The 16,752-nt window shown below is 47.4% G+C and overlaps 1 protein-coding gene across 1 annotated transcript in view; it reads left to right on the forward strand.

Moving 5' to 3' along the window:
• LOC102383014 (NACHT, LRR and PYD domains-containing protein 3-like) overlaps window positions 1-16,752 on the forward strand; it is a 51,518-nt gene that overhangs the window by 4,626 nt on the left and 30,140 nt on the right. Inside the window, 5 exon segments of the mRNA XM_025194887.1 lie at window positions 1,578-1,748; window positions 4,836-5,002; window positions 10,841-11,141; window positions 14,074-14,115; window positions 16,019-16,060. Of these exon segments, the coding sequence (XP_025050672.1) occupies window positions 10,853-11,141; window positions 14,074-14,115; window positions 16,019-16,060 (373 nt within the window). The 5' untranslated portion in view covers window positions 1,578-1,748; window positions 4,836-5,002; window positions 10,841-10,852.

The following is a 16,752-nucleotide window of genomic DNA, read 5'->3' on the forward strand; positions in this document are numbered from 1 at the left end:
TGCAGCTCCCAGGACTCCACTGCTTTCCAGTAGCCTCCCAGGAGGGGCCAGGCCACTGGTTTCATAGCGCAAGGCTTCCCCCACAATTCCATGAGAGTCCCATGAGCTGCATGTGAGCCCTGCACAATAAAGGTGGGCTGGCCTGGATCCACTCCTTGCCACCACATGCAGCTCTTTGATGTGGCTGTAAAGTCATGCTGCTGGGCGGTGGCACTTGGCAATCATCTCTATATATACTATGCAAACACATATAAATCACAAAAAAATATTTTTTGAAATAAAATTAAAATATAGTACAGGGGTTTTCAACCTTTTTTAACACGTGTACCCCTTCTGTCTCAAAGTTTCAACTCATGTACCCCGAGCAGGCACTGCATGCGCTAAGGCAGGGGCAGGGGCAGGAGCGGACTGCGGGATGGAGCCGTGGGTGGCTCATCCAGGGGGCAAGGGAAGGCGGGGTGCCAGTTGGATTTTTTGTAGGAGGGCTCCAGTACTGTGGACCTTGCCTGCTCCTCCTTGGTGTCAGTAACTCTAGATCTGGAGACGTCCTGATGTGCTGCACCTGTTTGATGGTGTCTTGGAAAGAGGTCTGAGGGATGCTGTCCAGGAGGATGAAAGGATGTGAGGATGCTCCTTTAGGATGGCTGAGGTCTTGTGTGAAGAATTGTTTTAATGCTCCTGGGGTAGCTGGAGCACTAATTATGTCTAAGGGGGCTGGAACTTTGTGTTGGTTGTTAGGCCCTGACTCCATGCGGCGCCCGACAACTAGGGAGACGACGACCCAATTGCTCATGGGTCCTGTTACTCATTAGCCAGAGCAAGCAGGGAGCAAACGCTACTTGCACACATTGCTCACAACAGCTTTATTTAGAATAGAGACAGCTTCTGGCAAGCTCCCTCACAGACACCCAGTCTATGAACATGAGGAGCAGCCCTGAACATTAATTTTTTCACATTTTATACACCTTGATTCATATGTATTAACATCCACACCACCCTCGTCCCTCCTTTTGTTCCACCCATTTCTCCTCCCATCTCAAGATCCACCTTGGTTTAATGTTTACTTCATTAGCATGGAACTGCTTATACATTTCATTCATTTACATGCCTCTCTGCTAAGAGCGCATGCATAAGGCCATGAATCCGGATACTCTTGGTCAATCACTGTTTTTTTTTCTGGTTCTTGCTGACTGCAGTACCATCTCCAAGGTCTTGCTTCTGCTTTATCTCCTGACGATAGCTGGTGGGCTGCATCTTGTTCTTCTTACACAATGAGCTAGTCTAACACTATGACTTTGTTTAGAAAACTGCTTGCCTAAGCATTTGTAAGGTTATTTTTAATACATCATCTGCCTTATGACCAGCAGCTCTGCTGAGACACAGGAAAAAGCCTTTGTTCAGCTACAAATCCAGTGGTCCCCAAAATCCATATCATTACCCTAACATTGGTCTCTTGTTATTATTATTTGAATAGAAATAAAATGCAAGTCTTGTCTCTTAGTTTAGGCATCAGTGAAAGGAATGCATAGAATGGCGCTAATTATTTGTTTCTCTCTATATTTCTTCCCCTCCTGCAGCTTGATTTCTTGTGGTCTCAAAGTAGGAGATTTTGAGAACCTCTCCTCTGCCCTCAGCACAAGCCAAACTCTGACAGAATTGCAGCTGTATGAGACACAGGTGGAAGATTCAGCAGTACGCCTGCTGTGTGAGGGACTGAAACATCCTGAATGCAAACTGAAGAAAATAACGTAATAATGCCTTTTCTTTATTCTGAGCCCTTGAAACTTGTGGAGTGGGATGTACATATCTTATAATACCTGCAACTCAGCCCTGGACCAGCCCCCTTTTTTCCCCAGGCAAAGTGCAGAGACCTACTGGTTGCATAATTAGACAACTTGATAGCGCAGTGGACTCAACCTTTTGCCATGTGAGTAGCAGGGCGTGGATAAGAACACTGTGACCGAGTAACAGGACAGACCAGTGGTGCTCAGCTAATGTCCCATGGTCTTGATCTGGTCCCCAGAGTGACTGTATCTAGCCTGTGGCATGGGGGAGCAGCAGTAAGCAGCTCACCCTGGTGCATCCCCTTCCCTGCCCTCCCCTGTGCCACTGATCCTTTCCACAGCTGTCCTTGTTCTCTTCTTCTCCCCTCCCCTACAGCGGGCACTGTTCACTCTCTTCCTCACCCACCTCTCATATAGTAAGCACTGTTTATCAGAGGCAAGCTCCATTCACAGCCATTTCTCTTTCCTCTCTTTCCTTCCATCCTCTTTCAGAAGCGGGAGGTTGCTTGCGGTGCAGCCCAGACCAAGGCTCAAAAAAGGTTGAGTACCACTGGGATTGACCACTATTTGCTATTAAACTCTTCCCATGCTCTCACTGTTAATCTGGATGATATAGAGGGTTGTGGGGAATATACATCAGAGGCAGAGGACCGTGCCTGGTGCTCAGTCACTTCACAAAGCATCACAGCATCCTACTGCAGTGGTGTAACTTAGAGTAGCCTTGAGTTTTATTTAAGTTAGTATTTCTCAGACTTCTCAAGTTGGAAACCCCTTCCTCAAGGTAGAAAAACTTGCCTTGATCCACCCCATCTATATTTACTCTAAAAGTAAATGTTCCACAGATGGCCATAAGTCTGTCTCACACACTGGGTCTAGTGTGTGCTGGTTCAAATCCCTGCTCTGAATCAGGCAAAGGAAGGAACTGAACTTGGAGTGCCCTGATCACCAGAACCAAGGATCACCTGAGCTGAGGTTTACCTCAGCCTCCTCTGATGCTATTTCACAGGGGATAAAATACTGAAATATTTATTAGGGTGGCATAAAAATGCCACTTCTTCCTTTTCCTCCTCCAACTTAGTTTATTCTGTTCCCCAGATGTTCTTCCACCTGTTCAAAAACAGAAAACCTTGTTTACCCCAATGCAAGACAGCTTTGAATTTAAGAAGACCCCCCCCCACACAACAATTAGGTTCGAGAGATGGAAAATTATAACCAATTTATAATTTTCCATGTCTAAAATCTATTTAATTGCAGGGATCTTCTTGAAATGTGTCCCCCCCCACTGCTGTGGAGGGAAAAGCAGACTAATGTCCATTGTCCTGTGCCCCATTGCCATGTGTCCCCCTGCTCCTTGCCCCTGTGCCTCACCCCCACTCTCTCCCTCCACCAAAGCCTGTCCGCCATAGCCTGTTCCCACTGCTTCCTGCCTCCTCACTATCCCCTCTTCCCTTCTGCTGCAGTCTCTGCTCTGAATTGGGACAGTAAATAGTAGCTAGGGACAGCCCTGCCAGACTGCCGCCCAGCCAGGGAGAAGTGGTGACAGCTCCCAGATGGGCTGGGTCAGAGCCGGAGAGACCAGAGCCAGAGAAGAAGGTTTGTATCTTTCTGTACTCTCTGTTGTATGAAAACCCAAAGGAAGGATGTCTGACATTTTCTCTAGATTCCAGATATCTTGAGAGATGTCTGCAAGTGTATGATAAATGGATGCTCCATTAAAGCGCCTGTCATAGTGAAAATTAGATGCCACATGCTCCCTCCTTGCCTGAGAGTAGACAGGATTCCCACTCAAGAGGGGAAGAAAGGAGTTCTCCTTGGCCACTGTTTGTGGCCTTAGCAGTAGCATAACTAGGGGCAGGTGAGTGATGTTGCCACTGCTGGCCCAACCACCACAGCTGCAGAGGGGCCAAAACTTCCTCAGACCCACAGAAGTCTGGGTGCAGTCTCAAACCAAGTCCAGACTGCTCCTTGCCCCGTCCCTTCTGGGAAAGGGTGTGGCCTTGCTTTCCCTAGCTTGCTTCTGATTGGCGGATGGGCTCCACCAATCAGTCTGCTATAGTGCCATCCGGCATCACAGCCCTGAGAGAACTCTCACCTCCCTGCAGCCCATCACTGTTGCCTCCCAGGAGGTCCAAGAGGAGTCAGGGACAAAGTCGCTTCTTCCACTTGGGCAAAAGATGGGTTTTTCTCATGCAGTCCCTTTCCCTGCTGGTCTGACACCCCTCAGGAACCTGCTGACATCCATGAAAGGGGAAGCATCTGTTGTTAATATGGGGCTGGGTGCACCTCTGCCTCCATCCTTATGTCTCAGGCCTCCTGCCTCTCTGTCTTGAGATGAAATCCTTGAATCATTCCAGCTGCAGACTGCAGCCCCTGGTAACTGCTCTTGCACCATCTAGCCCTCTTACTTCAGATCCCAACTTCACCCCAAAATTCACAGAAATTTTAATTCAGTTTGTTTTCATTCCATTCATTCAGCCATGGGTTGGTGGCTTCTAGCTGGGACCCAGGTCTTAATGTGCCAGGTGCTGCACACATATGCCCTCCTGCTGCAGCTCCCCGCCAAGGCCTGCACACACCTGTGCCTATGTTAACATCCCCACCAGGTCCAACCCCTCAGGGCCAGGTACATGTGTGCTTGGCGGGGCTGGGCCCAAGTGTCTCCCAAGCAACACAGAGTGGTCAGTGCTGGTTCTTCAGCCAAGCTTGCCCTGGCACTGACTTAGGGGTGGGGACCATCCTGCTCAGTAGGTCACAGGAGGTAGATAAAGAATTGTTTGCATTATTCTTATCTGCTATCTGTATCAATAAAACTTGCCTATTATTGAGAGGAAAGGCCATGACTGGTCTGAAGGTTTGGGTCTGCCCGGAACAAGTTATCTGGGTCATAAATCCAGTGCCAGCAGGAGGAAGCTGGAGTGGACTTTGAAACTGGTAGAGCAATTGGCTTAGTGGCCCTGTGATGGAGCTCTCCATGTTTCCTGCTTCCAACACTCAAGAGAAACAAGGATCAGATCTACAAGATCCTGATTCTTTCTCTTTTTTTCTTATCAGGATCATAGAGATGATAGGAAAACATGTGACAGAAAGGAATTTTACTTCAATGTGAAAATTATTTTGTCCAAATTACTGGTATCTGGTGGAAGAGAGAGAGAGGCAAGGAACTTTTGTGTCTGCCTTGTCACCACAGTTATTCAGCTTATGTTGTGTGCGCCCATGAGGTAAGATACAGCATGGTACTATTGTTTTTTTTGTCCAGGGGGGCAACAAGGGAGAACGTTGAACTAAGTAAGTAGAACATACAAGGTGTGTGGGTGGTGCATATATTCATATGGTGTGGTACAGGTCGGTGAGGAAAGAGCTGATGTTCAAAGGTATTTGTTACAGAATGATACAGTTCAGGGCATGGACAAAAGAAGCATCTACACTAGTTAAAGAGCTGGAGGAACTTACCACAGAGTAGCAAAATTGGATGTTTCTGTTTTGTCTGTCTGCTTCTAACTTGTACTTAATCCATTTTGTCTTGAAAGAATAGCTACATACTTTTCATAGAGCAAGCTGTCTTCATCCTCAGTGTGAGTCCAAAGAGCATGATATGGTTATTAATCTTTCTCATGTTGCAGCCAGTCAGGTTCAATAAAGAAAGCCAGAGTTGTTTGTGCACTGCAAAGAAGACATGTCCAGTAAACAGTGTGATCTCTTGCTATAAGGGAGGAGGTCCATCTTCAGGAGTGTTTTTCTCTTTTACTTGTGTTCAAAAACTGAATGTTTCCTATTTGCCGGGGTCTCTAATAGGAGGTGAAGGGCAAGGGCCTTGTTACACACTGTACTTTGAGCTGCTCAAATGTTGATTGGTGCTAGTGCTTTCTCAAGCTTGGAGCGTTGGCACCTTTTAGGGCCTTGTTATGTGTTTATTTTGGGTGGGTCCTGGAGCTCCTAACCCCTGGATTGTCTTCACATTAACACCTTTAAGTGGTTTAAAGCACTCATTATGTGACTCACCCTTATGGCACCCCAGGGCAGGATTATTGCTTGATCCACATAAACCAGCTCCTGTTCCATAATGGGCATTTGTACATGCCAAGGGGGTTTACTTCAGTTTAATTCTCCCTAAATTGAAGTGGTGGGTCTTGAAAAACACTGCTTCAGTTCAAGGTGAAGTAAACCCCTGTGTCGTGTACGCAAGGGTTGGGCACGACCCTTACCTGCCTCTCCAGTGGCGGGGAGGGGAGGACAAGTTGCCAGTGGCCGAGCAGTCCCTGTGCTGGGGGTGGGGGGGAGGAGGGCTAGTGCTTTCCTGTGGAGCAGCAGTGGTGAAAAATAAAATAAATAGTAGTATAATTTTTTTTTTAAATGAAGAGAAAGTAAAGTAAAGAAGGTTCCATGTTTTAATAAATTGGAATTTGGGATTGTGGGGTGGGGGTAGCTTCTCGTGTTTCCCAAAGTGGCAAGGATGTGGGAGTGGTGAGGGAAGGCACATTTGGAGTTGCTTTTAGCCCTACCCTGGAAAGGAAGCCCCACCTCATGGGGACCCAATCTGGCTTCCTACCTTTTTCGCCCCATACCCGACCAGATCCCACTCTTGGACCCATCTGCACCCTACAACATGGCTAGGTAGTATGTGCTGTGCAGGCTGCTTTCATGGCATTGCAGCCCTGGAGGTGGGAAGGTCACACCTTTGGGGGCAGGAGGGGGAGTTGGCTTGGTGCCAACACAGCCCCTTGGTAGTAGAGTTTAGGGGATACAATATTTGTACACACAGAAGAAGAGGGTGGAGAAGGGGACATTGCATCCTGGGATGCTGGTGGACTGCAACTTGGGCACCTCATCTGTGGGGAGTGGCCACCCATAATGGAACATGAGCTGGGTATCATCAATCAGAGATAAACTTGCCCTCAAGTGGTGTAACCTTAAGCTACCTAAACCATGCTTAAAAATAGTTTCAGTTGTTAGTATGTGGACACTCCAGGGGTTAAGAGCTCCAGGAGCCATCTAAAATTAATGAGTAATAAGGCCCCAAGAGCACTCTTTCTATAGCATAAGCACTCTTTTTTTCCCTCCAGAAGTCCTTTTATTTATGTAGATTAATACTGAGTCAAAAGTCCATGGAAGCCAGGAAAGTTTGTAGACTCACAGGTAATGAGCTATAAATACTATTTATTGCATTCCTGTCAAAAAGACTCTGGCAGCCTCGACTCCACTGACTTGTACACGTACCTGTTTATCCTGCATAGTGGGTGTTACCTGAACATGTTCGTGTGATTGAATACAACGCTAAGCTTTTATTCCATGCACTGGAGCTGGCACTGATGGTTTCTGTGTCCAGGATTTTGGTGCAATGTTTGTTTTTGCTGCTTCTACTTCATCTGCCCTAAAACTTCCTGTTCTTGGTTTTGATCTGACAAATGTGAGTAGGATCTGAAAAGAAGTAGAGGACTTGGGTTCTGTTCTGTGAGTTGGTGAAGTGTAACATTAGGAAGTGCTTAAAATAAGTGTTTTGGTCATCAAAACAATTTCTTGCTTTACAAAGTAAGGTAAATGTTCCTGTGTTGCTGACATCTAAAAGCAGAAAGGCTTTGCCAGACAAACTTGATTTTCTAGAAAGAATAGGAAATACTAAAGATGCTATTTCAAAGAACTTGACACTGGCAGGCCACTGATTCAGGCATGGTTATTTTTGGCAGCTGCTTTCCCGAGACATTTGAAAACTGTACAGTTTCCTTTTATTTTAAGTAAATAAGTGAGGTTTGGGCATGAGAAGAGAGAGCCCCAGTCATCAAAGTGATACCTGCTGATAACTGTCCTAAAGGTCCCAAATACATGCCACTCTTTAATTCGCAACATATTTCTCTATGCCAGGGGTGGGCAATTATTTTGGGCGGAGGGCTGCTTGATGAGTTTTGGTGAGCTGTCGAGGTCCGTATGGGTAGCCCCGCCCCTTGACAGTTGCCCCACCCCCTGGTCGCCATCTTGGAACCAGAAGTCTCGCTCCTTAACCGCTGACCTTTGCCACCTGAAGTCCCTCCCCTTGCCCCTGGAAGTACTCCTTTTGGGGAGGTGGCCTTGGAACTGAAAGTTAAACCCTGTTATATTGTCTGTGTCATAAGACCCACCCACCCAACGCCAAACTGCCCCGCTTGCCATATCTGTCCCAGAATCCCCTGCCCTCAGCACATGAGCCCTGACACCAGAAGGTCTACCCTGTGACTGGGAAACACTGCCCAACACCAGGGCCTACCCTCACAGTGCATGACCTGCTCCTGGGACCCCAACAATTCTGCCCTATGGGCCACGAGGTACAGGCACAACTTACCAGGTAGCAAGGGGTTGTGACCCCTCTAACATCCTGCCCCAGCAGTGGGGTTTCAGGGCCATCAGACCTCCCCCATCACGGAGCCAAACCAATTGAGTCAAGGACTGCACACACAAAATCTTTCAGAACAAATCATTGTAACAAGGTGTAGATACAGTATCATATACTAAAAATTAAACATCTACTGTAACAGATTTTAATTTTATTTAAACAAATTATTTGAGTTGTAATTAACTTAACTTAATGCTCCTGAAAACAACATGACAAACATACAAACATAATATAAATAACTTAACTCAAATGATTAATTTAAAGACAAACAAAGGAACTCAATGCAAAGAATGAAGCCTCTGATGTAGGTTAACCAGAAAATCAGAATCAGGCATCATCTCTGTTGTTGCAATGCGGAGCACTGCTGCAAGGTGGTCATTGCTAATTGAAGATCTAAGGTTTGATTTGTTGATTTTCATTACAGAAAATGGCTGCTCACAAAGATACATTGATCCAAACAGCATGAGTATCTTTTAGGCATGAGCCTTGATCTTTGAAAACTTCTGTTCATTGAGAGAGGCATAAAAGCTAGGAAGTAGAACTGATTTGAATTGCTCTGCAAGCAGTGTATCACACTGCAGGTCAACAAGCTCAAGTTGCAGGTCACATGGAGTGCTGTCAACAATAAATGTGAAAGGTGAGGAGACCAAAGACAAGTCTTTTTCTATTAAGCAAAAATCGTCAAATCGGCAAGAAAATTCAGCATGCGACTGCACGAGTAGTGGTGTGTATTTTTTTAGGTTTTGATCAGAAACAGTAATCTGCTGCAATGTAGGAAAATGGCTGAAATCTTTGTTTTCTATCTGATGGATGAAAAGGAGTACTTTCATCATAAATAACTTGACACTGGAATGCAATTCATGAGCAAAAAGCCCCTTCCCTTGCAGTCGTGAATTCAGATCATTCATGTAGCCCATGATATCAATGGCAAATGTAAAATCAGAGAGCCAATCTGCATCATTCAGCTGTGGGAAATCCAAATCTTTTCCTTTCATGTTAAAAAATGAACCAATCTCAGCTCTCAGTTCCCACTCTCTTTTCAAACTGAGCCAAACTGAGCCATCTTACATTGGTATGATACAGAACATCTGTGTGTTCAGATTCAGACTCCTCAAGCATAGTTACAAATTGCCTGTGGTTTACTCCTCTTGCTCGAATGTAGTTGACCACTTTTGTAACCATGTCCACAATGGTGCTTAGTTTTAGAACATTTTTACAGAGGACCTCTTGATACATGATACAGTGTAAAAAATAATTTTCTGTTCTGGATTTGTTTCTTTGACTTGATCTTGAATTCTTTTGAGCAATCTAACATGTTTGCCTGTCAAATTTGGGCTTCCATCAGTGGTCACTGTGGCAGGCCAGTAGGGGGTGCTCCAGCATTAAGCCACCCACCTCACTGCGCCCGACCACCTTCCAGGCTCCGAGTGCTTCCCTGGGGGTGCCTCACGTTTGGCCAACCTCCCTTCCTGGAGCACACCTGCTAGCCTGGGGGTAACACTGCCACGACCCAGGGATGGACTTGATTCTGGCTCTGCACCCCCTGGAAAACACATACCTAGTAGCCCTCGAGGGTACTTGATTCACTTCAAGAACTTGGGATGCTTCCCTCAGTCAGAAGCACAAGTAGTGGTCTCCCTTAGTCAGCTGAACCAATGGGACCCCAAGGCATAATCTAGACCCACTCCAAATAAGTCTCCCATACTAGGTACAAAGGAGAACTTTATTGGTTACAAGGGGTAGGGTTGGAATAGGGTACAGGGTAGAGCAATATCAGAGAAATCCCATAGAGCACACTGGCATGGCTGGGGTAGCCTTTGATCATGCATCTGAGTTACTTCTCTATATATCTCATTAGATCTCAGGTAGCTTGCTCACAAGTATTGTCCAGAGGCAGGTGGAGATTCCCTCTGGCGGCAGACAGTTCCTTGATCATGAGTTTTCAGAGAGAGAGAAAGTTTCAGATGGTCCAGCTCTTCTCTCTCTCTGAGTCTTCCTCATGGCTGCTGCCCCTCCTCCTGGGCAGTCCTTCACTTATATCGCCCTAATGACCTTATTTACCTGGTCCAGTAGAGGCCAGCACCTGTTGGCTGTGAGCCAACCAATTTGAAATGCTTCACTAGTTGCTGGGCAGACTGGCAGTTCCTAGCTCCCCAGAGACCAAGCCCCTCACCCAGGTATGTGATGCCAGTCACATAGTCAGAGGGAGCAGGTTTCCCCCCTCCCTCAGGAATGTATCCAGCTCAGGTTACCTAAAGAGATAGGGTAAGGTGTGTATCCTCTGCAGGGCCCATCTTAACCAAATTGTCAGAGCAGAGTTTTTGGGGAGAAACAGAGGTGGCCTTCTGCCACAGTCACATTCACCAATTTTTTGGATATGATGTACTCGTATCCAAATTATTCTTCTGTGGAGTGTTAAGATTAGGGATGTTGTAACAGCCACCGAGGTGATTGGGGGAACTTGGTAGGTGTGCCAATAACTGCACTAGGAGCACTGGGCTTATGTACCTACCAGGGCACAGCCCACCCCAAGCTGCCCATGGCTTCAATGGCAAGCAGTTAATTCACCTGCTTGTGAGTGGGGTGGCTGAGAACGAATTACTTTTACTGCTAGGTGACACTTCATTTTCTTACAAAAGGCAAAATATTTTATACTGTATTACATACTAATTTTGGATGTTCCATTGCATTTTAGTTTTGTGTGCTGATGAAAATGGTGCAAAACCGAAGCAGCCAAATAAGCAACTTGCTCTTACATGCCCTCGATGACCTCAACCAGGAAAACTTCAAAAGGTTTAAAGACAAATTATTACACTCTGACTTTACAAAGAAAGGTAAAATTCCCTGCGGGCATCTGGAAAACGCCAACATGATAGATACTAAGAATCTCCTGATAGAATTCTATGGTGCAGACAATGCAATTGATGTGACTATAGAAGTCTTCACTCAGATCAATCTCAGAGATGCTGCTGCCAAACTAAGAGAAGGGAAGGAAGGTAAGAAGCGTATTGTACTGATCATCCGTAATTCTTTCACCAGGACTCTGCTCACCCGCTTACCAGAAGACAAACAATAATCAGTGATGTCAGTTAGGGCTGTGCGAAATGGCAGCGTTCTGTTTTGAATTTTGTTTCGATTCGCAACAGCTGTTACGTTACGTTTTGTTGAAACAGTTTTGCCGTTTTGACCCTGTTTCGACATTTTGTCCATAGGATATAATGGGGAAGGATGAAACAGCCTATAACTTTGTCATGTCTGGCCTGATTTGGATGAAACGTGCAGGGATGGGGGCCCCTTCTGAGGGCATGAAGCCTGCCAAGTTTCAAGGAAATAGATTTAGGTGTTTGGAAGAAACTGGACCCCAAGTTCTTAAAAGCAAAACTCATGTCACATGTATGTGTTAAGCCATAGCAGGGTCAAAATTGTAGGCATGCTAGCCCCTGCTGAGGCCAAGAAACCTGCTAAGTTTCAAGGAGATAGGTGCAGGGGTTTGGGGGAAACTGTACCTTAAGCTGCAGACAAGCAAAACTCGTGACATGGGTGACACTATGTGTGTTAAGGTGCAGCAGGGTGAAAGATGCAATCCTGCTAGTCCCTGCTAAGGCCACAAAGCCTGCCAGCTGTCGAGGAGATCGGTGTAGGGGGAGTCTGTGTTCTGGGGCCCGGCACCACTCCCTGCTGACAGGCAAAACTCGTGACATGGGTGCTTGTGCAACTGCTGCCTCTCATCAGGCAGCAGGACTGAAGATCCCCAGTCACTTACCATCAATACCTGGGAGTAATAATTGACCACAGTATGAACATGAGCTGGAAGTGCGATGCTGTAGCCAGCAGGGCCAACAACACCCTGGCATTCATCAATTGATGCATCTCCAGCAAAACCATTGCAAAGAAGTGATTCTCCTGCTCTACTCGGGTCTACTCAGCACTGGTGAGATCGCAGCTGGAGTACTGTGTCCAGTTCTGGGCTCCACACCTTACCAAGGATGCGTTAAAGCTTGAGAAAGTCCAGAGAAGTGATACCCGTATAATCAGAGGGTTGCATGGCAAGCCATATGAGGAAAGGCTAAGGGACCTGGGACTCTTCAGCCTGAAAAAGAGAAGGCTGAGAGGGGACTTGGTAGCAGCTTACTACTACATCAGAAGTGTACATCTAGGGCTTGGTGAACAACTGTTTACCAGGACACCCTTGGGGAAAACTAGGAGTAATGGTCACAAACTCCAGGAAGACCATTTCAGGTTAAACATTAGGAAAAACGTCTTCGCAGCTAGGGTGTCCAGACTGTAGAATAAGCTCCCTCCAGAGGTGGTGTGATCACCTACCCTGGAAATCTTCAAGAGGAGACTAGACAGTTGCCTTGCTGGGGTCACCTGACCCCGGTTGTCTTTCCTGCTTGTTGCAGGGGACTGGACTCCGATGATCTTCCGAGGTCCCTTCCAGCCCCTAACAATCTGTGAATCTAGGAGTGGCTGGAGGCTAAGTCTTAAGAGATATGGCTTTGAAACAGTTCTTCCAGAGATTTCCAGAGCAAGCTTGGTCAGGTTCCTTAGCCTCCCTGAGCCTCAGCTAATCATCTGTAAAATGGAGTAATTACACTTCCCAATTCACAGGAGTGTTGTGAGAATAAGTTCATTAAACAAATGTGAGGTACTATGCCAGGCTTTGTGGCTACAGCAGGGCCTAGCAGGCCTGAAGTTTTCACCCCCCTCTGCCCCAAGGCAGAGACAGTCAGTCCCACAAGCACCCATGTCATGAGTTTTGTCTGTCAGCAGCTAGGGGTGCAGGGCCCCAGAACCCCCCTGCACCGATCTCAACAGCTGGCAGATGTCATGGCTGCAGCAGGGCCTAGCAGCCAGGCCTGCAGTAGTTTCTCCCTCCCCCTACCCCCCCAAGACTGACACAGTTGCACAAGCACCCATGACACGAGTTTTGTCTGTCAGCAGCTAGAGGTGCAGGGCCCCAGAACCCAGAACCCCTGCACTGATCTCCTCGACAGCTGGAAGGCTTTGTGGCCTCAGCAGGGGCCACCATCCCTGCAGCTGTCACCCTGCTGCACCTTAACACACACAGTGTCACCCATTAGGCCTGTGTGAGTTGGCAGCAATCCAATCCGGCTTCGGATCTGGCCACTTCGGACGGCAGCGATCCGATCCAGAGCTCTGGAATGGGTTTCCGCCTCGATCCGGCCGAAGCTTCAAAGCCGCCTCGGAGATCTGGCCATAGGGTATAATGGGAAATTAATGAAATATCTATAACTTTGTTGTTTTCTGTCCTAGTCGCAAACAGAAATGAGCAGAGGTTGGCCTCAAGCACAGATCTTCCTCACACTCCCCAAACTGAAAACTCTTCTGATGACAGCTGACAGCAGTGTCCTTTGCACTGGGCTGGATAGGAATTAGTATTCGCATGTCACAAGCCTTTTTTCCTCTCAGGAGTGATGCCAAACACATTTAAATGGGACAGACCCATCTTCTGTCAGTCCCTTCCTTCTCTTGGCATGTCCTTACGACAGAGGCTCAGTGCACTTCCCTGGGGGATGGTTGCTCTGAATTTGCTAGAACAGGAACTTCATTCTGTCTCCCAGGTCATAGGGGAGCACCCGAAACATGGGCTACTGGCCTTTCCGGGGTGTCTTCGTCTTTCTGGCTTTAACCAAACTCTATTTCCTGGTTGTAACCAAAGACTGCCTCCTGGACCTGAGAAATCTTCCCTCAGAAAATAGGCACACGAATCCATGTAGAAAGTTTCAGACTGGTAAATTAACATTCTCCAACAAGTAGCCGTTTTCAATCATTCCCAGCCTGCTCTCCTCTTCAGTGATTGCCTCTTTAATCCCAAAATACAAGTCAGTCCCTAGGTGGCTTTACACATAACATAAATGCACTGTAAACTCTAACAATGGTGTTTTAATGTGATTTCCCTTTCAGAGCTGGAGCAGAATGAGAAAACACCCAAGATGCCAGTAAAAGGTAGGTGGGAAGGTACTCAGACACAGGGGGCTTGCTCCAGCAGAATACTTGTCAAAATAACACAGAAGTGAGTAAGCAGGAAAGCAGAGAGTTACATCAGTAAGATCTTTGCTATGACAACTGTGACTCTTCTTCGATCAGCAATCTGCTCACCTGTCCACCAGAATACAAGCAGTAATAAGCAGAGATCCTGGTTTTCCCTGATTAAAAATGACAAGTTCTCTAATACCCTCTCCCGCCCCCGCAAATCTATGATTAAAATTAAAGGCCTGCCCCAGATCTGTGTGTGGGACAGGAGTGAGGGCAGGTGCGGCCTGCAGGAACAGGCTCTCACCCTTCTGCCCTCCCCTGGGGCCTCTGCAGCCCAGTGGGCGCATCCTAGTGCTGCAGGAAACAACTAAGCCATGTGGAGAAGCTGCTTGTGACATGGCCCCTGTGCATGTGGCTGCAAAGAGGGTGGTGGTGTGTGGTTATGCCACTCAAAGCTGCCATGCACGCAGGGGACAGGTCACTGGAGCAGCACAGAGCTTGAATTGGCAAGCAGCTTTCCTGCGTGGCCGCGCTCTGCTATGCTGTACTGGGTCATGCCCGCCAGGCTGTGGAGGCCCTGGGGGAGGGCAGCAGGGTGGGTGCCTGTGCCCACAGCAGGCAGCCCACACCCACCACCACCCCCACTTCAAGCACTGGTCTGAGGGGTGCAGGTGCCCCCTACCCCCAAGGAGTGGATGCTACAGCAGGGAGCTGGCCCCGCTCCCCCGCCCCCTGCACAAGACACCTACAGCCCCTTCTCGGTCCCTGCTGGGGGCCTGCAGCCATGCATTATGGCCCTGCCCCTTCCCTCCCTACGGGGGCCTCAATTACCTATATACATGCACATGGCTCCTCATGCCTGAGCACCCTCCTCCGGCTCCCCCCAGCACCTTGCAGGATAGAACTCTTCCAGCCTGCAGAGAGCTCAATGCAAACCCATGGGTTTCTCTGCTACAATGAGAAATTCACACTTTACTCCATTTTCCCATGGGAAACAGAAAACCTGGATCCCTGATAATAAGTAATGTCAGTCACATTTGGGTTTTGGCTGAGTGGACCACTCTATGTAAAAGCTCATGTCTATATAATGTGGATTCCCTGATAATCTATAGTGGTATATTAGTAGGAGATAGGCCCATTTCTCCCCACCCTATTTACTTTCTCTTGAATATATCCCTCCCAAGAAGAAGTTCCCCTCTGCCTGCCCTCAAAATGGCTTTCCATGTGCTTCCCTGAGGTTGGAGCTGACTCTCTGTAAACTGCAAATGAATCATGAACAGACCCAGGCACAGACAGGCCCCAGGGACAGAAATGGTTTTACTGTATTCCCCAAACTGAACTTCAGCCAGGGACACCTGACAGCAATACTGTTTGTACACACCAACTACCTTGTTTCAAATGGGATACCCCTAGTCTATCAGCCCCTTCCCTTGAAATGCCCTAAAGCTGGCTGGTCAGGGCAGTCATCTGAAGACCAGTTGTTCTGATTTGGGGAGATGGGGACTTCTCTTTAAGTTTCCCACATCCCAGGTGGGAGTCCTGTATGCTGAGGTATTGTCTATTCAGGGAGTTTCTGCCCATCTGGTTTTAACCAAATGTTTCAAAATACTTTTAACCAAAGGCATCATCCTGAACCTGATAAAGCTTTCTTGCCAGAACCAGCATGTACAGTTGTGTAGAAAGTCTCAGCTTCAACTAGTCAGTATTTTCCAGGAGAAGCCTTTGCCAACAATTCCTGGGCTGCTTTTCTCTTCTGCAGCTCTCTTTTAAACCTGAGCCACGGTCACAGCAGTCAGTCCCTGGGTGGCTCTACCAACAACATAAATGCTCTAGAAATTCGAACAATGGGGTTTCACTTTGTTTTCCCTTTCAGATCTGGACCTGAATGAGAGAACACAAGAGATGTCAGTAAAAGGTAGGTCATACCCACATGGGAAACTACCCAGAAACAAGGGCTTTCTTTTATAAGGAAAGCTCTGGGAAAGCATACAAACGAGTAAGCAGGGAAAAAAGCAGTTAGAAAATACCTTTCTGGAAGGGACCAACAGTACAGTTCCCCAGATGAGGGAAAACCATGGGTTCTAGTAAAGTTACCACTGGTAGCTCGAAGGCCCACACCCCTGGGGGGGCTGAAGGGGCTGTGCTGGAGTCCCCCCCTGGGAGGACTCCAGCAAACCCCCACAGCCTCCTTGGGGGTGTGGGCAAACCTCTGATCTGCCTGCTGGATGAGAGGAGTCGAGTGCTGCAACCTGGGACTGGCGCTGAAGGCAGTAAGCCTGGCTTCGAAATTCAACATATTTCTAAACTTTTAACAGGGGTGTAGGTTGTAGCTGTGTTGGTCTAAGGACATAGGCAGACAAGGTTCTTTGGGTGAATCTGATATCTTTTATTAGACCAACTTAAATAGTTGGAAAACAATTATTAAGCAAGCTTTTGGGTTCAAAAACCTTTCGTCAGGCTAAGGAAGTTTCTGCAGTTGGTGTGTGCTCTTCCTGGATAGAATGAAAAGTAAAGAAGCCGGGGGCTGGGCTGGTATGCATACAAGACAGGCAGGCTGTCAGTGAAAATGTAGATTGAGGAGTCAATGGGTGAGAGACAGGCGGGGGC

Source organism: Alligator sinensis, unplaced genomic scaffold (genome assembly GCF_000455745.1).
Source record: "Alligator sinensis unplaced genomic scaffold, ASM45574v1 scaffold1651_1, whole genome shotgun sequence".
In the NCBI taxonomy this organism is placed as follows: domain Eukaryota; kingdom Metazoa; phylum Chordata; order Crocodylia; family Alligatoridae; genus Alligator; species Alligator sinensis.